The sequence below is a fragment of the Copidosoma floridanum genome, unplaced genomic scaffold (assembly GCF_036245765.1).
Source record: "Copidosoma floridanum isolate Cflo_tuat_1 unplaced genomic scaffold, Cflo_Japanese_pri ptg000021l, whole genome shotgun sequence".
In the NCBI taxonomy this organism is placed as follows: Eukaryota; Metazoa; Arthropoda; class Insecta; order Hymenoptera; family Encyrtidae; genus Copidosoma; species Copidosoma floridanum.
The window spans coordinates 28,246,425-28,274,123 of record NW_028321898.1 but is presented as its reverse complement, the minus strand read 5'-3'; the positions used below and the strand labels follow the sequence as shown (position 1 = coordinate 28,274,123).

The 27,699-nt window shown below is 46.6% G+C and overlaps 1 protein-coding gene across 1 annotated transcript; it reads right to left on the bottom strand.

Annotated features, from left to right (window-relative positions):
* Nucleotides 1-1,884: 1,884 nt before the first annotated feature.
* On the bottom strand, nt 1,885-12,955 carry LOC106642515 (uncharacterized). The gene is made up of 2 exons (XM_014357326.2): nt 12,238-12,955; nt 1,885-2,768 (listed from the first exon to the last, which is right to left on the bottom strand). The coding sequence occupies exons 1-2, from the start codon at nt 12,953-12,955 to the stop codon at nt 1,885-1,887; spliced, it is 1,602 nt and encodes a 533-aa protein (XP_014212812.2).
* Nucleotides 12,956-27,699: the final 14,744 nt, after the last annotated feature.

Below are 27,699 nucleotides of genomic sequence, written 5' to 3'. Positions count from 1 at the left end.
TCGCGAGCAGTTTTCCCTAGCTCGACTGTCCTCCGCGAGTCGAGCGTATCGGCTCCGAGGGAGCCTGTGCGCGGCCCCGTTTGTCCGACCCCACTCGTCCGACTAATGATCGGAGAAGCACTCGCTAAACGCCCCTTGCAAACACAGCGCGGAGCCCTGGATTACCGCGGGCGATTAAACGGGCCCGAAATTGCGATGGCCCCCCCCTTGGACACGCCTCGCGGATTTCAACACCGGGGTGCCGGATATGCGACCGCGTGACGGCTGCGGGGAGGAGGGTATTTTCGTCTCGGGTGCATGGGGAGTGAAACACAGAGACACCTTTTGTTGGTTTCGTTCGTTTAATCAAATCAATCGTCTATAAAATATGTCTTTTTTTCTCCTCCTCCTCCTTGCTATACAAATATAGTAATGGCAATCGTGTATGATGCCAAATAATCGATGGAGTCGCAGTGAAATTAGGATAAGTTTTTTTTTTTTTTTTTCGCACATAGGTACATTCAGCGCAATTAAATCGAGGGAAATCAAACAGTACATCATATGTATGTGCCTTTTCGTGTCTCAACAATGTCATCTCGAAATAATAAGCTCTCGTGATCAAACGTATGTGCACAATCTTAATATTTACAATGTTACAAGTGCATAGGGTGCGTTTGTTAAACGTATAAGCTATTTTACAAAGGTTTCGTATCGATTGCAAAGTTTATGTATATTTACATACACTTCAAGATTTTATTAATTACATGTTGATTAGACTATTTTGATTTCATAGAAATGTATCTTTCATTTTAAATATTCTCAAGTTTTTGTAATATTATGATAATATTTTGCGTTAAAAGGATGACGTTGTTTTTTTACCAAATGTTATTAACAAAATGTTGTTTGAAGTGAAATCTTTGTCAGATCTTTCGATGAATCGAAGTCGATGGAGTATGAAACATCAAGGCCGAATTTGTTAAAATGATGCTCATTTCTACCAAATCAAATGGAGAGTTGGAGAGGAAGAGTGTGAAAAAAGCTGGTGATGTTTTTATAGTCTCAATTACAGTGTAGGTGTAGAAGGGGATTAAATTACACATTCAACACGTGATCCTTTCAAGCGCATTTTTGGCGTTTTTTTTTTTTTTTACAAAAGAGAGAGAAACGTAGATAATCACAGACTCACGCGCTCGTCGCTCGAAAGTGACCGTCCGCACGAACACTAAAATAAAAAATAACTGCATCATCTTCCCGATGGCTTGATCGTCGCTATAATGATAAATACACTCAAGCGCGACTCTCGCCATTTGGCCTTTCCTTTCGCAAGAATAAGCCGAGTCTTTGGATCGTTCGTACACCTATAAGCGCATATTTTACAAACAAAATTGTTTTCTTTTTTTTTTTTGTCTCACGAGTATATTGTATGTATAATATTTGGTGTATTTATAATTTTTGCTTAAAAAGCTATAGTTTTGCCAGTCGATCGATTCTCGATTCACAAATTGTCCAAAGTAATTCATAAAGAGGCCTTCTCGTGGTGCAATATGCCGCGAGCGGATCAAGTTTTCACCGTTACGATTACGTGTATGGCTTGAAAAACAAATATAGGTACCCATATGACTTATTGCACATTTGTCACGCAAAATCGAACAAACAAAAAAAAATTTTTCCAATCGCGAGCTCTCCGGTACCCAATCGTATGGATCAAAATCGTCCCAAGGCCCAAGGTAACCAATAATAGTAATGATAAAAAAAAAAAAACAACCCCACTGTCACTCGAACCAGTCGCATCCCTCCGGCACTTCCCACACTATGTACAATTTAATCACCAACGCCGTGCACAACAACAGTTTACTCCTTGGACTTGGCCCAACCGGGCACGACGACACGCACAGGTTGGATACGCTACGCGTGGGGGTGCCCGTGCGAGTGCCCCGTCCCGGAGATGGCGGCGGCAGTCTGGCTCAAGCCCAACCCGGCGCTGCTCGTCGGCGTGGCTGCCTGCGGCGTGGCCACCCCCACCGAGACCGGGGTCGTGGGTGTCAGGTGGTGACCAAAGAAAGTTGGTCCCGAGGGTGGCCCGTAGGGTGGCCCGTGGTGGTAGTAGCCCGGTGGGGGTGGAGGCCCGTGGGCATGGTGCACGTGGGGGTGAGGATGGACGTGGGGATGCGCGTGACTGTGGGGATGGGCGGCGAAGAGGAAGGCCGGGCCGTAGGGGGTAGGATGGGGCGGGGTCGTGGGCACCGTCGGGCTGTTGACGTCGAGGCCCGGGTTCTGCTTCTTCCACTTGGTCCGGCGGTTCTGGAACCATATTTTGACCTGCGTCTCCGTCAGGGACAGCGACAGGGCGAGGTTCAGCCTCTCGCACACCGACAGGTACCTGGTGGTCTTGAACTTGTTCTCCAGGGCCACGAGCTGCTCGTACGTGAAGGCCGTTCGGGCTCGCCTGGGTTTGCCCCCACCGCTGCCACCACCACCCCCACTGGTGCCGTTACTCTGGCCCGACTGGTTTTGCCCGCTCGAGGAGGACAGGGAGCCGGACAGGCGTTTCTTGTGATTGTTGTTGTTCGTGGTGCCGTTGGCGCTGCAGTTGGACGACGTGGAAGCGTTGCTGTCGTGGACGAGATTCGAGCCATCGTTGTCGGGCTGGTCCGAGGCAGTGGTGCGAACGTCGATGTCGTCGTCGTCGTCCTCATCTAGGCCGTCCTCGTCCACGTCCATGTCGAGGTGGTCGGGCGTCCCCGCTTCGTCCTCTTGGCCACTGGCGTACTCGCCTCGCGAGTCTCCATCTGAAACAACCAAACGAGGAATTCTTACTCCCACATGTATATTAACCAGTACTGTATTCCGTACACTAAAAAAAAAAAACGAAAACAATAAATAAAAACTACTTTTTACTTTTGGCAACCTAATATTGGCCATTTGATTGCTGGACAGAAATATATATAGTAAACATCAGTGTAGGTACTTGTGATAAAAATTGTAAAAATTGAACATTAGCTGATAATCATTCCATCTCGAGGGTAATGTTTGTCATTGGGTTTAAGTACACAAGCGCAACGAGGAGCGATGAAGATCAAGGGATGATTGCTCAATCGCCGTTTCCCGGGTGATGTAATCATAAAAGTTTCCGGCAAGCCAAAGGGGTCGAGCCGACTTAATCCCCTTCGAATCGATCGCCCTCATTTCCCACCCATTAGCGGGCAAATTGAAATCAAAGCCGAGCTCAGCCGAAACCACCCGATCCCATCGAATCGAATGTACACGCCAATCGACGATTATACGCGTACATCAATCGACCACTTCCGCGCAAGGACCGTATATATAGACAACAGTTGGAACCTGTCCCTCTTTTCTTACGTGCTCTGTGTGTACACACGCGCAACCTCCGTCACGGGGATACGGGATAGAGCTCGTGTATAGGAGATTCAATCAGTGCGCGCAGATGTCCCGGGGTACGTTTATTCCCCGAGTCTCCGAGGGGTCGTCCCGACACGCGACGCCTACACATGTACACCAACAACACGTAGGAATGGGACCATACGAGCGGCAAACCGACGGCACACAAGCGGAGAAAAAGAAGCTGGGCACAGCGTTAAAAAGCTAAAGGAGACCGGGAACGCAGATTACCCGGAATATCGACGTGTATGCACGTGTCCATTATAGCGAGGATACAAGTGTGCGTGGCTCTTTATAGAAAAGAGCGAGCGAGTGTAGGTTCACGACGTAATGGGATTTGTATCTCGTTAGCGCGCAATAGTTCTTGTGCTCTTCCATACACGTGTGTGTGTACGAGGTCCTGCAACGCCGAGTCCTCTTTTTCCCTCTTCCGATACGCGCTTTGCTTCTTTTGCATTCTATTTTTTGCCTTTTTTTTCGTCCTTCGAGCTTCTACCCGCGTTCCGGGGGAGTCTTTGTTCCAAGCTCGGGCTGATTATACACCTGGGCGTCGATTGATTGCTTCTAATTGACTTGCGTAATGTGGACACCATCCGGACTCTCGTGCCCATCTTTTTTTTTTTTTTTTATTTCCCACAGAGGCGTTGTTTTGTTTTGTATGCCCCCGATACGGGGATTTTCGTTGAATTAATTTTTTTTTTTTTCACGAGATACGAAACTTGATCAAACGAAGTTGTTATCCGGTGTACGATGCTCCAACGGGTAAACTATTCGCCATAGTCACGAAAACACGCCATGGACGTTTTTGAAGATGTACAAGGTACGGAGGGGAGGAGTAGAAACAGATGATTGCCCGTAACTCAAGTTTTCGCGATTGTCACGGGACGAAAGCATCATCCCCGCCACGTAATATCCAACCACGGGCGCGCCCTCGAGCTATAATTTGTAATTACGCGCGCAAAGTGGATGTAACCTCTCACCGGGACGAAATTTATATCGCGCCGGGATCACCCACCGATCCAATTACAGCCTCGAGATACGATGGCTGTACGGCCGGTTTGCCCGCTCCCCTCCTTCTTCTTAATGTTATGATTGTCATTTCTTCCGAAACTCGAGTACCCGTGTCTCCGGTTGCAACTGAAATTAATTACATTTTTTTTAGATCGAAAAAAAAAAAATAACCGCTCGTACTCGCCCAAACCCTCGTTCGTCGCGCCACAAGAGCGGCCTCAAACAATCTCTCGTGGGACAAGAGCCACCGTCACCACGTGCACGTATATACACACATACGATGAAATCGTCGCGCGCCAAAGCGCAAAATTAATGCGTTTAGAGCGAGTTTCACGACTCGACTGCCTCACAAAGCTTGCGCGTAATCGGCGCGCGTCAATAAGTCCCTCGTCGCGTGCGTCTGGTCTACGCACACACGCGCGTCCCTCCACCCCTGCCAGTGTTTGCGCGACGGTAAACGATTTCCGCTCTCCCGAGCGTCTATAACGCTTCCTCCCGATTGTCGGGGAAAGAATGGGTCCTCGGGAAGAAAACGCGCCCGCGGGGGACTTTCGTTCGAAGCGCGAGAGCAAATAAGGATGACCCCCTCCCCCGTCCCATTGTCGCGGTTTGGGTGTGTGTGTAAGTGCCGGGATGCGTTTTCAGGGAGGCCCCTCGTGTAAACAGCGATGCTTTTTGTCGTTGGATATTCGTACTCTGCCGAAGAAGGTGCGATTTCGCATATGGTTTCGTTTGCTCGTTTCGTAGATTACATCTTTTCTTTTCTTTTTTTGAAGAGTATATGTGGGAACAAAAAAAACAGATTGGGGCCGTGTGTGCAGAGATAATTTCAACTGTGTCAATCGTGGGTTGTTTTTAGAACAATATTTTTCAAGCCATTCGAACCAATTGGACAGTCAGTTTTTGAGAATTGTACAAATCATGTTTTGGCTTCGTCTCCGGTCGGTTGGCCATTTTATTCAGTCGAGCGTCTGAGGATGTGCACGTGGAAAATGTGCCAAATTAAATGATTCAATGACCGGATGTGCGGAAGACTGTATATGATTTGATGATCGGCTTGAATGTTGATTTACTTGAACTCGAGTTTAACGCTCCGATAAGACAATCATGTAAATATCCGGGCTTTGTGTGGTTGGAAAAGTAAATTGTTCAATACAGGGATGAACTAGTGAATTTTTCCAACAAATAAACACAAGCAAATGGAGATCAATATATCTCGAGCGATCGGAAAATCATATATTTCCCGCGAACAAAAAAAAACAGACACGCGGACAAAGAGTCTCTGGGCGACGAAGGAATCATTAATCTTGTCGGGGATAACGATGAAAACGTGATGTGATTGAACGTAACGAGGCTGCAGGTCACGTGCCGAGGATTCCTTGCTGGTGTTTTCCTTCTCTCTCTCCTTTTCTCAAATTGACGCGCAAGGAAAGTATAATCTCGTCAAAGGGAAAGAGCCAATTATCACACTTTATCCCGTTCGACGGGCTCTTAAGCACAAGAAAACCGTCGATAAAGTCTCATTGACTTTTTGGTACAAAAAACCAAGCTTTGAGAATGTATTTTCATAAGCAAAAATTAATTAAACACCCATTGTTATCTTATTACCAACTGCTCCAACTGGCCGTACTCGGTAAACATTGTAAGCCAACTTCTACAAAAAAAAAAAAAAAAAAAAAAAAAAAAAAAAAGTACATATACGTTGACGCAAAAGTTGATTCGATACAACGACAAAAGTCCGTAGTTGACGAGGCAATTTCTAAAATCCAATAGCCAATTAGGCAGTCGAACAGATTAATCGTCCAAACACATAGAAACTAAACTCGGGCCTAAATCCTTCTATCGGGGGCGCTCAGATTGTTTTTTAATGCGATTACCAGCGAGGAATGTTCCAAGAGTGCTTTCGAATCGAGCGAGCGTCGTGGGGTGAAGGGAAGGACCCATTGTACCCGTGCGATCAGGAAAGCGGTGGTGGGGTGGGGGGGGGGTTGGGTTGGGGGTGGTCGAAAGTGCGACACTACAAACGAGACAGAAAATTGCGTTGACGAGGAGAAGGAGGAGGAGGAGGAGGACACCGAAGGATTTAGCGTTCGTGGGAGAGTGGAACTATCGTTGGGCTCCCGTTGGGGGTTGCGCAAAAGTGCAATGGTGCAAGTAATGGAAGTGCCACGGGTATTATGTTAAACGCCCGGGAGAAGTTTCGAGCCTGATGGAGCCGACGCGACTTGGGACGCGCTTTTAAAAAAAGGGCTTTGATCTGCTAGGATTTTCATTTAGCTTTTACTTTGGATTGAATCAGGGTGCCGCTCATGAGGGACACTTTTTTGCGTTTCTGTCGCCCGCGACGTGTGTTTTTGGCTTTTTTTTTTTTTTTCTTCATAAAATGGCTCTTTTGAAGGATTGACAAAAAAAAAAAAAATAAATAAAAGGTCACAAGGTACGACGTGAGACTTTTTTTGTGTTTATTGTCATATCAAATAGAAAAAAAAAACAAAAAACCATCGTTTCCGTAAACAATTAACTTTGCCCTTTTGAAAATACCATTACTTCCAGCATCGATCAATTGCCTTTCATCCAAACGAGCACCAGTTTGCGAGTATATATTGTCAAACGAGTCGACCAAATCATCGATCAAATAGCCAATTCCCTGCATTATTTAATTGTACCTGCAAAGTGTCAATCAGCATCGAGTCGAATCAATAGTAATCCGCGTGCACTCCCACACCCAATTAAACGATAAACAATGAAAACGTTAAAACACCGACACTCGCTGTACTTGTATAACTACAGTACACGCGTAACGCGAAACTCGCAACGACGCCAATTTTCGTCAAATAGAGATGCTTTATGGTACAGTTAAAGACAAACGCGTTTGCAATTGCGAAAAAAAAAAAAAAAAAAATTATGCAAAGTACCACCCAGCGATCGCTCACTCCCCTCGGACGCCACAATGGTTGTCAACAAATTAATTTACTAGAAACAAAAGTGCGCGCCAGACGCAGGTCCAACAACGCGTATACCACGACACCATACATATACACACCAACATACGCAGAAACACACAGATGAGCGAATCGACTTGACGCCACGGTGTTGGCGGAGCAGGGGGTGTGCGGAGGAAAGTCATTGTAATGCAGAGAGCCAATTTTCTGGGCGGCTTGGCGCGACGCGACTCCGATGTGCCGTGCGATTATCATAACAACCAAAGCTAGCCCGGCTCTCTCTCTCTCTCTCTCTCTCTGTGTTATTCCGTCGGATTTCGATTATGTGTGTGTGCGTATAGGTAACTCTTGTGCGTAAATGTACGCGTGCGTGCAGTTAACGATGATGTATACCTATACGTGGGATCGGAGCCGAAACTCGAAATGGATTTTCTCTCTCGACCCCTGATGCAGTTTTAATAGGGAAGCGCTGCGGCCGACCGATATGATTGATGGCTCGTAGCACGCGGAATTCCTGATATGTATAATATGTTCTCGCCTCCCTGTACGCCAAGGATATGGATGTACGTTTTTTTTTTTTTTTTCTTTTTTTCAGTGCACCTATATTTTTCCCTTACGTATACACCCTCGGAGCGTGAGATAATTTCGGCAAGGGTGATTTCGAGCACTTCGGGGATGGAGCTCCGAGTTTTTTAAGGACCCCGTGTACCGATCGGAACTTTGTTTTTTACTTTTGCTCGGCGTTTCGCGCGAGCATGTAAGAGGAACCGTGCTTTCATCAATTACGAGTGCGATCGGCCAATCAGTCGACGAATCGGCACGGAAAACGGAGCGATCGAGTGCACAGAGTCCCTCGGCGCGCTAAACGACGAAATAATAGCCGATCGTCCGTGTATAAATGATGGGTGTGCGTGTCTCTAGGTATAGGAGCTTTGGTGGAGCTGATGGAGGGAAGGACAACTATTGTGTTATTACGTAAGTGTGGACCAAGACGAGGATAAGGGGCTGCTGGGCGCAGATTGGACCGATGATTCGTCACGCTTTGACAGCTCTCTTCCGTATACGTCTTATCTCGTGCTTGTGGCTGTAATTATTTTTACCCAACTTGATTGTTTTATTTGCTTTTGGACTTGTAGTAGTGCCTTTTTTCCGAATGGGATTCCCAAGGTACTCCTAAGGGAAGATGTGGATTGAAATAAACGCCCATTGCGTTTTCATTTTACTGTTTTTTGGAAAAAATTGTTGGATTATTGGTGATTTATTGCATCTCGATAATTTCGATACTTTGATTAAAAAAGGCACTATCTTTGGTTATCAGTTTTCGATACGTATTATCTTTACTTTTGCGGCAAAGGTGCTATTGTTATTTTTATAATAAAAGTGTACCATCAAAAGAAAATTCTCTTGGTTCAATTTGATTCAACGAAATTTCTTACCGATGCCTCGACTTTTTTTCATGAGGAAAAAAAAATTACTTTTAAATCTGAAATAGTATCTTTTTTTCAAAAAAAACTCAGAGCTGTACCTTATACACTCTGAAAAAGACAAGATGTATTAATTTTTAATAATCAAATTTATACGTGGGTGTTATTGTTACAAAAACATATTAAATGACAATAAAACAAAAATAAATACCGTTTGAAAAATCTCACTCTGCCGGTATATACTCCAGCAGCTGCTAGCCAAATCAAATAAAGAGACGCGACAGCCACTGGTTGAAAAATAATTTCGAAAAAGCCCCAAACAGTAGCCTAATTTACCCAACCCATTACTGCGATCACCCGGCTCTTCCAAGCGCGCTCACGCACGCCAATTAAAAAATTCTTGGCCCGAAAAAAATTTTCGAAACCACCGAAGCTATTTCTCGAAGCTCGCAAATTAGTCCGAAAATCAGGGGTACCTCAACGTTGTATATATACACAATCGCAAAGACACGACTCCCCATCTCTCTATGTATATAAGCCTCCATTACACCCACTCTCAAAACAAATACGCAAAACTTCAAAGAGCGCCTCTGCACGGCGGCCGTATAAATTAATTGAGATAATGAAACGGCGCACTTTACAAAACCGCACCCTCCAATTCACCGATTTTGCGAGCGCGAAAATACTACCAAGCGTATCACTCGTTTTTTTTTTCCTTCCTAGCAACGCGTAGCGAGAAATCGTCCTCTCGCCTAAACATAGACGACGGACGCATGACGCGCCTAATTGTTTGAAATTTCTCGGGCCGAACTATTAAAAGAATCATTAAAGAGATTCCGTTTAGCGAGCTTCCGAGACATTTATGCCGCTTGGTTCCACGGAGCCGAGTTTCTAAATCCATATCGTGTTGGCTAACGATTACGAAATCGGCCAATGAAGCGTCTATTTTTAAGTATGGCCATTGATTGCCGAAAAAGAAAATTCAACATTTTGAAATATTACCAAAGTCAGATGACCGAAAGTACCGAAATTTCAATTGACCACAGAGTGCCATTTGTTGTTGAAAAATACGAGGTTGCGATCTGACTCGATATCAATCGGTGCAGCTGTTTGTAAATGAATGCGTTTTCTAAAAAGTGGGTAAAAAAGCAAGATCCACTCGTCAAAAAACGGAACTAAGGCTCAACGGGCCTAATTGCCCCGGTAAGTCGAGCTTTTTGTTTTCCCAGCATCATAGCTCCGAGACACCATCACCGTCATTAAGACGTTTTCTCAGTTGAACGCCAGTGTCCCTCAGAGTCCAGCGCACACTCGTTCTGTTTTTAGCCCCTTTGCTAACACGTATACACGAGCAAAGACGAATGAGAAGAAGCCGAGAGAGAGGAGGGACGATTAGGCGTTATCATCGTCACGCGCTCGCGCGAAGTGATATCTGTCCTCGCACCCCCGCCAGTTATTTGTGCGGAGGAAGTATAAATTCGCGGCGCTATTTGTCTCGGTTCTAAGTGGTGTCACTATACTGCTACTAATTCGAAGAATTGCCTTTTTGGCATCGACGCTGGTGTTGCAACGGGGGGCGTTGCTGCCAGTTGAAAATATACCTAAAATCCGTGACGAAGGATTACTTTATTTCTTCTTTTTTTCCAAGGTATTACATTTATAGATTTGAAAATTTCGAGGTAATAGCGCCGAGCTATTAGTTGCTGTGTTTGCCAGGGTGTGGATTAATGGTACGTGCACCTCGAGAACAATGGCCATTTTGTTTAGCGGGACTTTTCACTTGGCAGTTTGTGCAATCTTTTGACGGCTCACTTGGATCCTCTTTCACTGGCCTCTAATGGGTTTTTAAATATTTTGCAACGAACTCGAGCTCACGAAAAGTTGTTGCCAATTCGATTTTAGAAATAGTCGTCTTGCTCTACTTTGAGAGGATATGTATGTATTTATTTTTAACGTTTAATGTTTGGGAGTGGGTCCAAAATTTTGTCAAGACTTTCTTAGATTTTGGAAGACTTTTAACCCATCAGAAGTCTTGTGTGAATTTTGAGAGACTGTTAACATGGCTATAAATGAGTCTTTTCGAGACTTTTGCAGTTTTTTTCAATGACCTGGAGATAGTTTCCCTTTATCGATTGTTGTAGAAAAAAAAACTCAAGCCGCTGTACAAAAAGCACAAGTAGCCCAAAAAAAAAAAAAAAAAAAAAAAAAAAAAAAAAAAAAAAGTAGCAAGGCTCCACTAAATTTTTACCAACCAAGCAGTCCTTGGTTTTTTTTCGAAGCCCCGCAATCTCATTAATTACCCCGGCAGCCCCCCCATCCCGGGCGCGCAAACAAAACACCGCCCGCTCTCTCGTCGGTATCATCACTTCTCAAAGCAGCCAACATCCTTCACCGCTCGAAAGCCAACTCTCTTCAACGTTAAAACCATCGTCGCGCGGTATAGAGGAAGGAAGGAAGGGGTGGGGTGGGGTAAAGAAAACACAAAACGCAAAAGACGGCTTTCGTCGAGCGAATTACCTAAACCCGAGCTTCCTCGGGTACAGTCCTCTTGTCAAAACACCCACGTGTGCGGGGGGGTTACAATGCGTGTGCGCGAGTGTATGGGGTCGACGACAGCCGGTCAGCGACGTGAAAATTAACGTCGCGTTGGTACCGCGCACCACTGTAAGATTAATTGTAGCGCCACCCCAACCCCCGGGCCTATCGTAACCGGAGGGATGTTGAGCAACGCGTTTTAGGTGACATTGTTTCCGATCAAGAATCGGTGATGGTTTAACGTAAGCCCCAAATAATTCGCGATGCTCCAATATTTTTTCCGAGTACACCCGAACCGGTGTTTAAATAAATTAAGCTCGAGCCCCACTCGCGACCCGACGGCAGTTACCGTTCCACACGTGGATGGATGGCCAAGCTGGCAAAAAAATCTCAACGAATAGGCCACAATTAGCGCGAGTACGGAAAAAAGACGGGGGCACCTCGGGGAAAATCGCTCGTTGGCTCGGCCAAGGGAACGTCTACATCACTGCGGCTGTCATCCTTTTCAACTCGCCGTCGCCGCACTTTATGGTACATCACAAGCTCGCGCGGCAAATATATCTCGCGAGAGAGGCCGACGGAGCTGCCAGAGATCCTTTGCACCCGTGGGCTGCGCTTCTAAATTTAGAAACGAGGAAACGTGCCCAAAACGCCCCCCTTCCTTCCTTCCTTCCTTCCTTTCTTTTTTTGCGGATCTTTATATGTTCTCGCCTTTCGGTCTAGCTGTTTGGTCGTACGCTACAGGGACGTGGATTTCTTTTTCTTCCTCTTTTCCCTTTAATTGATTTTAGATGTCAGCGCGTGGTTAAGCTCGCGGCACGTGATCCCGATTATTGGATTGGCTAACCCGTCCGACCCTCGACTAAGTAGATGAAAGACAAGAAAGAAAAAAAAAAAAAAAGAAAAAAAGTTCTCTCAAAGCCACTGCACAGTCATCCTGTGATTACCCTCGTGAAAGCTGCCGCTGTGCCTCCTCTTTCGGTGGGCGAGTCTGCCAGGTAGGTGAACCCTGCCCCCGGTGAACTTGTTCGGGTCGAGTATGTTCTCCACCGAGAAGGCCAATCCGCGCTTGTTCCCCTGCACCGAGTTCGTCGTCGTCGTAGCCACTATGCCCCCCGAGTTGGCCAGGCTCCTGGCAGCAGTGGCGCCCACCAGACTCGACGGCCCGTGCGGATGGGCGACCCCGCCATTGCTGCCCCCGATCATCAGGGGTGAGTGGCGCCCGGTGCCGTTCGTCAAGCCACCACTACCCGACGACCTCGGGGGCTGCTGTTGCTCCGGCCCGCATCGCCCCGACGTGGCAGTCAAGTCGACGGGGCTGCTCGGGTTGCTCTCACCCTCATCGTCCTCCCGGCAAACGTCCACCTCGATCTCGTCCTCCACCTCTGCCCTCCGTCGCCCCGGCTCGTGGTGCTCCTCGTCCTCCTCCTCGGCGTCCTCGTCCACCCGCCTCCCCTTGGACGCTCCCTCGTCCTCGCTGTCCTCCTCGACTCGCACCCCCCCGTTAGTCACAACCTCGGCAGTAGTGGTAGTCCCGTTGCCGAGCGTCGGGCGGTGCCTCGGTGGGTGCTCGTATCTACCAAAGGGCTCGGCCGGCCTCACTCGCGGCACCACGTGCTGGACGAGGCGCGTCTCGGCCGCCACGTCGCCCACAGCCGGCGACATCGTCCTCAGAGCTCTCGTCTCCTGCATCCCCTTGGGCGCGAGTGTACGACAAACGAACGAACAAACTACTCGAGGCTGCACCCGCGGTTCCTTACACTGGCTCCTGTCATCGCGGGGGGAGCTTATGTATACTATTGTGCACGTGTCTACCGGCGACTGTCGCCGTTTCACGGTCGCGTCGCTATCACCACCAATGCCATATTCCGACCAATTGTACTCAATGATACACGATTGGGCACTTATTGTCACTCAACGATCGGCACTTTGCTCGAGTCGGTGGAAAAAGCGCGAACCGGCGTCCGTCGAGGAGACGAGCGGCGGCGAGCACCGGCCCGAGATCAACAACATCGTCAGCTAGTCTCCGAGGCCAAGAGATCGGAACACGCGCGCGCGAGGGTGGAAAGGGGGGGGGGGAAAAAATATAGCGTGCAGGGAGAAAAGAGGAAGAGAGGGTGGGAGGCCAAGGAGGTTTTGGGTGGTGCTGGCCCCCGGAGCAAGGATAGCCAGCCGGTGCTGGTGCTTAGGTTCTTGTTCCGCGGGCGACTACGAGCACCAGTGTTTACGCGGAGGGAAGCACTGCACCCACACACGGTAAAGGTGGGGGGTGGGGGTTGTTGCGCGCGCGGCATCGCGCTCCTCGTCCAACGGGGCGCTCGGGTCTACGCCTCGGCTTGGGCGTGGCCAGCAAGCTCGACGGGAAAGCTCGGCCAATCAACCAACGAGGCTTTTATGGGGGGGGGGAGCAGATATCGCTCTCCGTGTATTTATATAGGTACGGACGCGTGATGTGTATAGCCGAGAGATACGCCGCGGCGTCTAGCTTTTCTCGGGCGAGCTTACGGTAGTTAGCTGGCTTTGGAGGAGGCATTAGGTGGCACAGGCGCGGCCGAGGGCTAAAGGCGGGGGACGTTTAAATTTTGCTGGCTGGATTGTGGGTCGACGCTCAGAGATTCTGCAATGCAGCACCGCGGGCACCTGCGTTAAACGAGTAGTTGCGGCACTTTGCGCCCCTTAACATTTTAGAGCCTCCGCTCTTTGTAGGGATGGCGATGGCTAATTAATGCCCCACGAGGTGGAGAGACGGGAATCTATTATCTATTGATACCTTCTTTTTGAGCTCTTGAGCTTACAGGTGACAGAGTATTGGTAAGACTGTGACCACGAACATCTCTCACCCTAACCTTGCTCCATGTATCCATGTCGATTAGCGATCAAACCTCGCGCAATGAGCTGGTCGCTCGCTGTAAAAGTACACCCCCTAAAAGCTTTAGCTCACATTCGCGAGAGAGGAGGTCATCCGCGCCGTACAGAGCTATCCCACAGGGACTTTCATCCCTTTCTCTCTCTCCCTTTGACTCGTCAAAACACACACACGGAATGGAGCACAGAAAGAGGGACCGATAGCGCAAGAAGGGGCGTCGATACCCACCGCGAGGAGGGGGTAGGGTCCAGATAAGGAGGAGGGGGAAGGCTCTTCATCCCTCCGATCTGCTGCCATGTATAGCCCCCCCTTCACGCTATCGTCGGCTAAAGTGGTTTGTCTTTGATTTGTCCGCCTTGCCGTGTACACACCGTAAGAGTATACACACACACACAGGTGCACGTGTACCTGTACGGCGTACCGTTTACGCGGGTGGATGTATAAGGGTACGTCTTGGGGGGGTGGGGCGCTATGCACGAGGCACCTTGTTATGCAGCTTGTTGACTCGGGGCTGTGTTCTCTCTGTACAGGTGGATGGATGTAGGTGTATCGACGACGACGTCAGACTCCGATGATGTTGACGCTCGGGTGGTATCTGACGTCCACGCGTGTGTGTGTTATACACTGGGGGGGTGCTCACCTGCGACGAGAGCGGTTGTCTCCTCCCGAGGACTGGCTCGAGCTTACGGTCTCGGGACCTCGTACGGATAGATCTTGGAAGATCGGCTGCATTTTGAGATCCGAATACATCACGCCGCCCTCCCCCACTGCGTCATAAATGCGCTGACACAACGGCAAAGCACCACCGAGTCAAACGACGTCCTCGTAAGGCTCCATCGCGAGTTTAAAAAAATGGAGGAATAAATCGCATCAATCTCATGGCTATACGAACACAGGGTCGCAGCTCGCATTGGCAAGACGATTTCGATATGACTCGTTCGCGCTGCATCTGTGGGTGATACGCCGTGAGAAAACAACTCGATGTACCGATTATACGGGGAGCAAAAACACAAGTATATACGTATATGCATGGGATCTCGTGGCGGAAAGGGCTGGTAGATGGGAAAATCGGGGCTGTTTGCACCCACAAGGGGGGTAGGGTGGGGGAGGGCGCTCTTAACTCCCGGCAAACGCGCGGATATTGTTTACCCGACCATTTAGGTAATTGCCGGCCTATGCCACTGTGTACACACATACATATATACGTATATACATCCACGGGTGGGTGCAGTAGCCGTTTCGATCCGCTATTCGACGGCCAATCGAAAAACTGCGAGCTTTCGACAACGACCCCCCCCCCCCTCTTTTTTCGTTTTTTCCATCCGACAAGCTTTTCGAATCCAGTCGGATTGAACTTTTGATATTTGTACGCTCGACTGCAGGTATACTCCGAAGCGGGGGCCGATCGATGACGAAAAGCTTCAACGAATAAGCACCTTGAAAATGAGAGATGCAGCTTTTTTCTCCTCCATCGTAATGTATTGGTATACGTACGCGCTTCGTATATATTGTATACACTTCGCAGTGCTGATGCATTTTCCATAATACGCGTCGTCAGCACTCTGTCTGCGCATTTGCATTTCAAAACGGCAACAATGGCAGAAGAGGTAGGGAGGAAGGGCTTACAGAGTACCAGTGAACAAGAGACGCGGAAAGAGGAGTCGGTGGTACTTGATGCTAATTATCGCCGTTCCTTTTTTGACGAATTAAAGTGCCACCGTCGACGCGCAGCTAAAACAAAAAAAAAAAAAAAAAAGCTTCACTTACCTGAATGATGTCGAGTATATATATTATACCCTTGCTCAAATGCGCGAACAGAGCAAATCCCGACTTTCCCCGGGTTTTCGCGCTGCGGTCTGCACTGGTTAGGTGTATGGATGATATATCTATGTGCGTCAGTATGTAAAGGTGGCGAAAATCCGCGCGCATGCCCACCGGCAGGAAGGGGGTCGTAACAACACGCGAAAATCAGCGCAAGCAGAGCCAAAAGCCGCGGGTGGGAGGTGGACTGGTAATTGTGATTTTAATACGGTTGGGTCCCCACGAGATCGCTAATGGGGTAATTGAGATTATCTCGATTTTCTGCACAGGCTGGCAAGTATATATACCTAAATTACGCAGAACTGTGCGATACGGTGACGTGTGTATCATGGGGTTTGGAATTTTTTTTTTTCGCAATTTCGGCTGTCGATAAGATTTTCACACAACGTTTTTACAATTTTATGCATGACATCATCTCATTACTTTCAATTAAATAAAGCACGTCGATTTTTTTTTTTTCTTCTTTTTCGTCAACGTTAATAATTACGAAGTGACGTTATTGTATGCACAGCCTATAATTTTCGCGATTCGGATGAAACTTTATTCGCTCGTGCAGTCGTGAAATTATCAATCCTTTCCCAACGTGAAAAAATTAACGAGCAAAATATACATTGTATTCGTCGAATTGAAAAAAAAAAAAAAAAAAAGAGAGAGGAAGAGTGCGTGAGCTTGCAATCACTGCCCGAGAGGTATAGGTTCGGCTCACCGATCAGTAATACAGAATACGGGAAAAGGTGCACGGGGGGGTGGCGATCACTGCGGTGCGTATCCAATTACACCGATTACTCAATGTTTACCAGCCGGTTTGCCGTGAGATAGGGGGGTTTGGAGCGTTAAACAATTGGCAGGAGAGAGCGAGGGACAGCGTGGAAATTCATTGGCGCGCCCACGTTAACTGGCATAACTTATTAAGCGCACCTGTCTAGTGAAGCGGGACTGACCGCTTTCAGTCCGACAGGCCGATCGATCCGCTCGCGCGTACAAGGGTAAATGCGCTTTTTCGTTTGTTGTTGTTTAGCGGCGTTTTGTTGAGCCAATGAGGCTACATGGAATACTTTGCAGTGTGCGTTCCTTATAGTTATTTATTTTGAAAATCAATCGAACAATATTCATTAATATGTTTGCGCATGTTAAAAAAAAGATTAGTGTCACCTATAATCCCTAACGCTTCGTTTCTCAGTTTGCAAGAGATGTACAAACCCTTACCTGTAAATTCATCAAAACTATGGTTTAGGTTTTTTTTTAGTATTTCTACCTCTCAGGGGGACGAAAAGAATATAAAACGGTAAATAACGGTAAAATAGACACTTTCTGTCATGTTTCATGAATAAACAGCAGACATTTATCTCGTCACTTGTTCCCAACTGACAGTCCGAAACAAAGACCCCATCGTCATAAAGACAAGTAGTATACGTATATACAAAGAGCCGAGAAGTGTGTGTACATTTTCCAACCGTCCGCTTCGTGCGATATCGTTCATATGCCATGTACGTACGAAAGTGCGAGTAAGCATCTCCGGGCGACATTAACACGTATTTAAAACTTTTTTATTTTCCCCCACACCGACTCAATTTTCCACCCTTTATTGCTACATTACGCCCAACTCGCCGCATACGCATAAAGTCCCCTACACCCCGCTCGTCTGAAACTTTAATGCCACCCCGCTCGTACATGAGTATATACACGCACGAGGAAAAATAAAGTTATTCGTCACGGTACCAGCCTCCGCATTACGCGCGCCTCCCCTTCTCGGTATCCATCCTATATGAAAAAAGGAGGGGTGGGAAATCGACGTCGATTACTTTGCCTTTAAATTACAGCGCCCGGCGCCGTGGCGGAACGAAACCGATTTCTACCCCTATGGTCCAGTTATGATGCCTTTACCCTTTGTTTTTTTTTTTTTTTTCATTCGGGCACGAGTCAGAGCACGGACGCTGAGACTTTTTTTCCCTCCGACGCGTGGGTTTTCGAGTGCAATCGACCGACAAGCTATCTTGTGTAGGTGGCGGATGAAGCTCGTTATATTAATGATACCGGGGATTCCCCTTTCTCCACCCCTTTTTTTTATCCTTTCGCTGTTTTTGTCACAATTTCTTTTTTCCCCGCGCGATAGCCAATTGTAAATCAGGGTCGGGCATTTAAAAGGCATTCACGTACCTCCCCGCGGATGATAAATAAACCTCCCCAAAATTACACGGCAAAGGACATTGCAATAAATTAGTCCGGGCGCACTCGTTGCAACCACTAATTACTTTCGATGAAACGCCAAGGCACGGGGGGGGGGTGGATCTCCATCACAACGCGCCTATTAATTTCAAAACGCGCGGGGATCGGGCGATTATTCCCAAAACCGCGGTAACGAGCCCCCGAAGTAATTTGGCTTTGGGCGATAAACGCCACCGAGAGTTTGTTACCGCGAAACGAAGTGCGTGCGTCCGACGCGTGTAATTGGAAACTCGCGGGGGTTTCATAAATGAATGCATCTCCATATCGAGAGAAAAGCCATCGGCCGACAAGCGCAAATGCAAATAACGAGTTTTGCGAGCCGGCAATCACAGACGGACCCAATGAGCAACAATGTATTGTCAAAGAGCATGTGTATTATAGTGTATACCATTAATTGCTGCCACGGAGGAAAGACGTATGCTTGCACGCATAGGAGTAAAAAGGAGCGAATCAAGGCGCGTGTAGGTGTACCTGCCTACGTGAGGATTAAAAGAAGAGAGAAAAAAGAAAAAGGTAAAAGATTAAAGGAAGAGAGAGAGAGAGAGAGCAAGTGTACGTGCGTGTCCGACAAACTGCCGATAAAGAGCAGAGGTGCGTTTTGTCACTCGGTGAACCGAGCCACCCCAAACTTGTTCACGCCTATCTGGAGCGCGTCCCCTGCTATCGGCACGATAATTGGCCAATTAAAACGCTCGCCCACCACATACACGCGCGCTCCCGTTCTCGGGTTACCTGGGCCATCCGATAATTATACGCGGTAGGTATATACCCATGGTCGTCCTCTCTGTTGTAGCCTGGCAGCTTGTGTGTACATACATACGCACGCATGCAGCTGGGAGCTATTTTTTGAGTGCGTGGGTGGATGTCGGCGACAACGACGCCGGTGACAATGGGATGGAGGAGGACTTTTTGCGCCGGCCGGGGATTTTTTAAGGGGTTGCTGTTTTCGTTGGATTAGCCGGAACTGCTGGACTGTGGGGTCTGCAGTTTTTTTTTTTGGGGGGGGGGAGATTAATTGTCATGGGATACGATATGGTTGTTGCACGTTTTGTTTAAGGTCTTTTGTTTTTTTTTTTTTTTTCTGTTTCACGGTACGGGGTCCGTGGAACTTTTTGCCATTTCTTCCATACAATCAATCAATGAAAGTTACTTACAAATACTTAAAAATTAAAATTAAAAATAAAAATTGTTGGTAGCACAATTTTCAACATCTCATAAAGTAACTAGGTAGTATTGAGTTATTATTATAAGAAAAAAATTGATGTCATTCATGTATTAACGTCTAACTTCATACAGTGATTGTTTTAATTATAAGCCACATAATGAGGCGCATATGTATTTTTTTGGTTATAGAAAGCTGTTGTAAAGCGTAAGTGAACTATTTAATAAGCCTTATGAACTGTACTGTACTGATTGAGTTACAGTCACACCAATCGGATGGTGATATATTAGATGTGATGATCAAAATTTTGCCATCAATCACAGATGCTTTGTGATGATTAAAATATAATGGAACGCTAATACATGTATGGAAAAAAAATTGCGATTAAGTATATAGTAAAACACATGTAATTAAAATTTCATAATCAACTTCATTTTATATTATGTTACGCTTATGACAATGGTATTCTTAATTAATCCGATTTCAATTCTCGTATCATGTGCAATTTAATTACCAGCGTTACTTTACAAAAATGTTTTGTTTACTTTTAATTAAAAGAAGCATTTGCACTGCGTGGGATGAAACTTTTTCCCCTCGTCACATTATTGAAAATTATCGAGGAATTTAATTAATCTCCGCTGTAGACTTTTTTATAATATTCATCGCAATTACTAAATTAAAAAAAAAAAAAAGAAGAAGATTTTCAAAGATACATACAATAAACTTTTTTCAATAACTTTAATTTAATGATTTAAATCATTTTATTACTCAAATCAAACAAAAATTGTAAAATTGTTTAAAGTTATTGTTTTACTTGTTCCCACGAATAGCTAGTTCTTCCTGGTAATGAGATATGTGTCAAAGGTTGCGTACAAAGAGTATAGACTTGCAAGAAAGCCTCTGCCTATCAATACGGATTTTCAACACTTTTTTTCCTACATACTCCTCCGTCAGAAAAACTCCACCACGAGATTTGAGTTAACAAGCTTCGCTGTCACTTTCGACAAAGCCAATTTCCGTTCACGGGTCACGGCTCGTTTGGCCCCGATTTTTCAGAGAACGACACGTCAGTCTCCTCCTCGGGCGCTCTAATTTCGAGGGAACTCAAGGTAATTTTCTTCTTCCCCCCCCCCTCCTCCTTTTTTCTTTAACGCACGAGAGATCGGAAAAATTGAATTTCACGACAGAGTTGGGGCACGTGCGCGACACGTTTTTCATTTCGTGGTAATTATGAGGAGGTCGCGCGCAGCTTCGGGACGGGGAAAATGTACTGCCGGGTATTCCGCGGCAAATCGACTATGAAATGCTTGGGGGTCTCAGGCGTTGTTTTTGATTTATACGTGCTGGAAATAGAGTTGTCTCTTCTTCACAGATCTTTTTTACCATTTTCGTATTGGGTGGTGTACGTTTAGTACGCATTTGAATTGATGATCAGGTTTAACAACAAAAAAAATAAAATCACACATGAATAAGTACCATATTCATTTAACAAAGACTTTGTCTAATATTAAGCTGTTCTTTTAAACATTTTATAGCAAAATAATAAACGTGAAACAATCGTTGTAAAAAAATGTTTTGATACATAGCATAATATGCATTATAATTTTCATAAAAGCACTTTTATTTATAGTATATCAATTACACCAAACATCATTACAATAAAAAGCTTCTTTTATCAAGGAGGTAACAAAATGTTCATTAAAGTTAGCTCGTCGGTTGAGTCACCAGAAATTATTCTCGTTTAATGAGCTGTCAAAGTGCGAGTTTTAGATAAATTCGAGCTTCAAAAAAAGTTTCACGTGTTTCGATTTTTTTTCCTCTAAAATGAGAGTGAAAAACGAGGCAGTTAATCAATTGGCTTTCATCGATTTCACGCTCACTCGAGTTATTTTTGTGCAAGTAGACGTAATGTTTGAAAATCAAAGCCACAAACGGGGAGTAAATCATGTTTCGTAATTACAATTTACACAGTTATGTAAATAACTGTTAATGAAAAAAAAAAAATCGATCACAAATTTTTCCTTTAAAAAATGTTGGATCCTAGCAAATATGTACCTTCAACAATACAATAATGAGCGCCTCGCATCCTATGACTAATTGTTAATTGGCTAGACCATTTATTGATTCACTGATCATACATACACACTTCTGGCTGTGCAGCTACGAGCAAACGCGCACTGGTACGCCAACCAATGAGTACATGTATGTACAATATCTTCCGCTGCAATCAATAATATACATATACACGTGATACGCATTGCAGCGATACCCACGTGTTACCTCTATATATCGATTAAGCCGAGCACTGTACGTATATATGTTATGGATGAACTGCAAAAGCACAAATTACTCTTACAAATGGCATTGATTGGAGAAACCGAGGCATCCGAATGAATAGATGTACCAAATTGTATTTCATCCCGGGAGTCACGGAATACCCAATCAATTATCATTTCACGCGGCGCACCAGGCGGTACTGTATTTTTGGCCAAACGAGCCACAAGAAGCTCCAGACGTCGACACCCACCGGATTTCCTAGTTCCAGTTGAATATCGCACCTTGCCCCCATTACCCCCGAATCGCGTAATTTTCATTGCGACCCATCGAAATCATCAAAGATACACGGGAGAAGGATGCAACGGAGGCAGTTGCAACACTGCCTGGGAAGCGAGAAACGAGCGGCGCAGATCATTAACGACAGTTGGTCCCCGGCGCCCTGGCCATCACCCGTATAGGTAATACACACAACAACGACAATACCGAGGGAAGGGGGGTGTAGCTGCGATCTCGACACAGCACCACACCATACACGTATACAGCCTCGCTGTAATAACAAACGCGCGAGCGATACCTATCCCCTTGGGTCTTTGCCCGCGCGTATATACGTGCGCCACGTTAAGGGGTGGAATATGGTGTAGGCGATGTGTATAATACACCGCTGCAGCGAATGGCCGGCGGTAATCATCTCCTTGGGGCCCGATTCCGTCGCTCTTTCCGCGTTAAACGATCGCGCGATGTGACACCCGATACAGGCGTCGTGTAATTGCGAGAGCCGAGTGCAGGGTGTCGTTGGGGAGCATCACATGGACACGGAGACCGAGAGACGACAAGCTCGATCATTAGAGAGAATTACACGAGGGTTGACGTTAAGTGTAACGCTGTAGTTGGGAATTGGGTATAACGATGATAACCGCGTATAGCCGGCGTTGATAACGATTGCTGTGGGTGGATCGGCGAGCTTTTTTTTTTTTTTTTCTTTCATAGTTTCACGGATGATTCGATAACAACTGGGTGCTGAATCAAGCGTGGCTGCTGTAAATAGGGATGGGGGAGCTCGGGGTTGTGATACCGTTTGTGAAAATTTATACCAACGTGGAGAAATTCGGATGTTTTTCTGGTACATTGAGTTTTATGCGAGTGTCGTGAATCATGTAATATGTGCTCTGATTTTTTTTTGTCTCTTCGATTGTTTCGGGAGGTAAACGGTGTCTTGTTGAATTTATGATGCGAATAGAGAATTTAAAAGGACAAATCACGTCGTGTCGTGTATCTTGAGAGTTTGATTTTCTCACGTTACTGAAGATCCATGAAGATATCGCATTGTCGAGTGTCAAGGTACCTAATTAAGAAAAAAACATTTGTTAGTTTAAATCTTTCTCTAGTGCGGCAACGATTCCATCGCACAATTATTTTTCAAGCTTTGCTGAATGAACATTGCCAGCTTACTAATTTTTTTGGGTCATGTTATACGGCAACCCAAAACAAAACTGTTTTTTTCACACCCCTTGTGACAACGAAACTCGATCTGTACTCATTAGAAAAAAAAATCTATACAATTATATGTAGCCACCCCAGCCTCCCCTCCGCATCGTCTCTCGTTCACCACACCGTCGTTACACCCTATCCAACCTTATCGGTCGTGCCTTGGGTCCATCTCTCTTTCTCTGCTTCACCAGATGTGCATAATTTTGTACGCGACGTCGGCTTTACTGCCGTGCAACGCTCCACGCGGTAATTGAGCGGTATAGGATCGGCAAAACAACAGCAGCGTGAGTCCGTGTACAGCGTGGAAAAGTGGCTAGGCGGTGCTTTATGGTGCGTCAAATTAAAAAGATTCCCTCCTTTGAGCTTCGCAACATGCATTATGTTATATACCAGCAGCAACACATACACCCCCCGCTCCCACCCCCCTTTTTATACACCACCCTATATGGTGCTGGTCGATTATTTCTCCCTTCTCCGGTTAACTTTCCGATCCGCTACTCGATTGCGATGCAAGTGCGTGCTTACACGACAATGCATAGGTTTTATCTGCTCTCTGTCTCTCTCTCTCTCTCTCCTCCCCCCGTTCAAAGTTAAAAACTATAGACAAGCGTCATTGGTTTGACGACTCGATTGATCATTACTTTGGGTAAGTACTTCGGTGAGGTATGGTCATCAATCGATGCTGGTAAACAATTGAGTGCATATCGAGGTGTCACAATTACCGCTCGAGTTCGTCACGCGGCGGCTTACCCCGTGCACTCCTCGGACTAACGAGCGGGATAATCCGTCGTACACGCGGAGAGTGAGCTTTGCGAGATAATTCGCGCCTAATGGCACGTTTATAATGGTCTTCCCATATTTTTTTCTCGATAACGGGGATGGTTCATTTTGATGCCAATTTAATGTTTTTTTTTTTTTTTTTTGCTGCAACAGTGAGAGACATATAAGGGGATGACGATTACATCTGGAGATCGGGTTGCGAAAAACAGAAGCTCCCGTACGGCTTGAGAGAGAACGGGAGAGGCCTAAAATACTTGGAGAAACGCCAATTAGACACCAGCTCCAAAAAAAAAAAAAAAAAAAAAAAAAAAAATACACCCACGAATCATCTCTCCAAAAGAAAACACCGTCAATTAGAAAAACATCCCTTTCTCGGTGGAAAGTTCCCAACAGCATCGCGGTTAATCATTAGTCGTCCCAGTCAGCACCCAGTGAACGTTAAAATCGCACATAATACCCAGTCGCGCTCCCCGTACATATACACATGGCCGCGTGTAGTGTACGCCCGAAGCGCTCCAACTGCCTCGCGAAGCGCGTAAATTTAATTCGCACCTAATGACACCGAGAGCGCGCGTGTGCGTGTGCACGCCGGAAATTCGCAGTGCGTAGGCATATCAGCCCAGCGGTAGCAAGATTTAAACGAAGCCGAGACCGCAATCGCGAAAGTTTCAATTTTCGTTAGCACCCGTGGGCGCGTGGGCGAGAGAATGGATATACGGCTCGTTGATGCACCTCTGCGAGGATTGTACTCTACATACGGGGGGGATGACTGATCGCGGATCGGTAAAAGTTTCATCTCTGCTCGTAAACAAAGACCTGGTCGACATGGCCATTTTTTTTTTCTCTTTTTTTTTACTCTACTCGCGATACTTATAAATCTCAGTTTTGTCACGTCGATACGATTATTCATTTGCTACTTATGATTACCCGGTGGTGTATGCGCAAGCTTTTTTTTCAACAGGTCCGAGCTTGCGACATCGACTTTTACCTCTTTTAGCAACATAATGAATAATCGCAAGCTCCGAACTAAAAGCGCAATAATCGCCCGGGTCGACTCGTCAAACAGCATCCATGGGAAGAGCGAAATACCACACTACAGTCACCACTCGAGTAGGGTAAGGAAAAAAAAAAGGGTAGCACCGTCAACTCGTCTAATAATAACCCCCGAGTGGGAATTGAGCCGTTCGCCGCGTGCAAGATCCCAGCCATCGCGTCCGCTGCTCGTAAGCGTAATAATTTCCGACAATTTTCGTTTGATAAGCGACGCGCGCGGCCCAAAGCCGAAAACGACGAGAGCCCGCGTCCGCATCGTCTGGCCTCGCAATTACAACGAGCCCGCGCACGCGACCCGACAGCTGAGGCACCGTCTTCCCATCTGGCCGCGAAATTATGTATTTTTAAAAACAAGCCCTCGGAGCCCGTCCACGCCAGACGGCCCGTGAACAACGCCTGGCTCAACGGAACGCGGCTACTGGCCGGCCACTTCGATGCGCCTCTTTTTGCTCCTCGGGCTCTTTCAAAGCTCCGTGCGTGCCCGCCCCGTTTGCAAATAATATACACACTCGCAACACTTTGGCAACCCGTAAGCTCAACTCTACGAGCTTCTCCAATAACTCGCGTGCGAGCCGATCGTCCACCCCACAACCAATGGTCCAAAAACATGAATGCCACGTGGACTCTCTCGCAGCCCATCTTTTCCATGACTGACTTTTCGGGTGGCCCTCCCTCCTGTACTCGTTTCATATTATACACGCCACGTATAAGTTGAAGCGTCAAGTGACAAACGATTCTAACGCGGGACGGTAGGAGGCTAATAGTGGTACGGCCGTACAATTTGTCAGGGGGAGCACCCAATTAGCCGGCCCAACAGATTTAACCAATTAGTTTGGCTACGCGAGGAGCGGCATCTTTTTACTTTTTTTTTTTTTTTTTTTTTTTTTTTCTGCGAGCATTTTCACCGCAAGTTGCGAGTGAGTTGTATATTTTCGTGCGCCCTGGCGTTCGATCGGATCCGCCAACTCATCCGAGGCACCGAAGGACAGACTGGAACGACGAAAATGGGCATATTTCACTCCTTATTGAGCCTCGTGTGCCGCTCGAACGCCGCAGGGCAACGCGCGCCCCGAGAACCAAGCAGCGGGCCTCGTTAATCTTCCCTCCTGTAGGCGCGTGAAATCTCACTCGAAGCAAAAAGATGTAACATCCAAGTGTGGATATATGTCGCGCAAGGAGTGTTTGGATTTAGACCCGAGCTCGGACGGGGGCGGCGGTTTCACTTACGCGCGTGTAGCGACTCGGGGGGGCACCACCGCGCGTACAAGGAGAAGGAGAGACCGGTGGGGCAATTTGTCTCCCTAATGAGATGTCAGCCCGTCGCTCGCGCGTCCTCCCATGTATCTCTCTCTCAGTCGGAGATTTCCTTTTCTTTTGGCGTCTCTGGATTCTTTTTTCCGGGGGAAAGGGTTTTTTTTTGTTTGTTTATGCGGGAAGGTTCGTTGGCTCGGGGCACTCATGATTATTCCAAAGTTCATTTTGATTGGGGACCAACCAATCAAGTCAACCTATTAATTTCATAAGAAGTAAAGACACGTGCATGGGACACCTCCATCGTACTGTCCAAACAAACTGCATAGTTTACATCAGGGAAACGAAGGTGCAGTGATCGTTGTTGTCCCGATCGAACAAAAGCCTCGTACCGGGATGATTTCCAATCGAAACACAACAATAGTATAACTTCATTTGCCATCGTTGCCTTTTATACCTTTTTTTTTACACGCATAAGGGTTGAAACGTTGAATCGATCTGCGTACACGTTACCGGCTTTTATTCGAAAAAAATTGTAGACGTTATAACTACTCCTTACGAACAAAGTCATCCGAGTAACGTTGGAGTTTGGGTCCCAAAGTAGGTGTTCCACCGAAAACCCCGGACATCCCCCCGGTAAAGCGAGCCAATTTATGTCTCCTCGAGGAACCCCTCCAGCCCTCCTAGGTGCGTGTCCATTTTATTTATCTCGTTCGTTAAGAAGGTAAAGAGCGTCCAAGGAACAAATCGCTCGGTCCATCGGGGAGGGGTGGAGGAGGACAGCCACTCCATCTCCACCCACCCCCCCTCGGAAGCTCGAAGACGCCCATCGTGGACGCGTAAGCAAGAAAAACGAGTGAATCCAAAGGAAAAGACCGGAATTCGAGCATCCCTCCCCTTTCACCCCCGTTCATTGATTCCTCGATGCTATATAGAGGTATACATACACGTTGACCTTTCCACTCGTCGTCCGATTATATACACGCGATCCGTCTCTCCACTCGGAGATAACGAATCGCTCATCGCTCTTGCACACACACACACACACACACACACCCACAAACTAATACGTACATAAAGATACATGGGTCCTTTAAAGATAAGATTAGCGCTTTTGTTGTTTTGATTTTTCCCTTTCGACGATTTTCATCATCATTTTGCGATGCAGGGATCATTGGTACTCATCAATCAGAGATCGACGCAGCACGTAGGACAAAGAGGAGGAGATTGTTTATCTGAGATGTCGTACCATCCAAGCAAAGTTGTGGTTTTTTTTTTGCGCCCAGAGATACAAATGTCATACCATTGACAGGCAACAACAAACCACCCCGATCGTCAACCGATCGGCCAGTGATACATGCACCGCCAAAAAGCGATGATCCTTGCCCGATAGGGAGAGAGAGAGAAAAAAAAAGAAAAAAAAAAAAAAAGGAGTAGGAGGGCCTATCATCCCGAAGCCGTTAATTGAACCTGTCGCGATTTCAC

Bases quoted from the DNA above. Each gene is read 5' to 3' on its own strand.
- LOC106642515 (XM_014357326.2), bottom strand. From the start codon at position 12,955: ATGTCGCCGGCTGTGGGCGACGTGGCGGCCGAGACGCGCCTCGTCCAG. The intron at 2,769-12,237 runs GTAATCACAGGA...TGGTTGTTTCAG, and splicing joins CAGCGGCAGCTTTCACGAGG to ATGGAGACTCGCGAGGCGAG.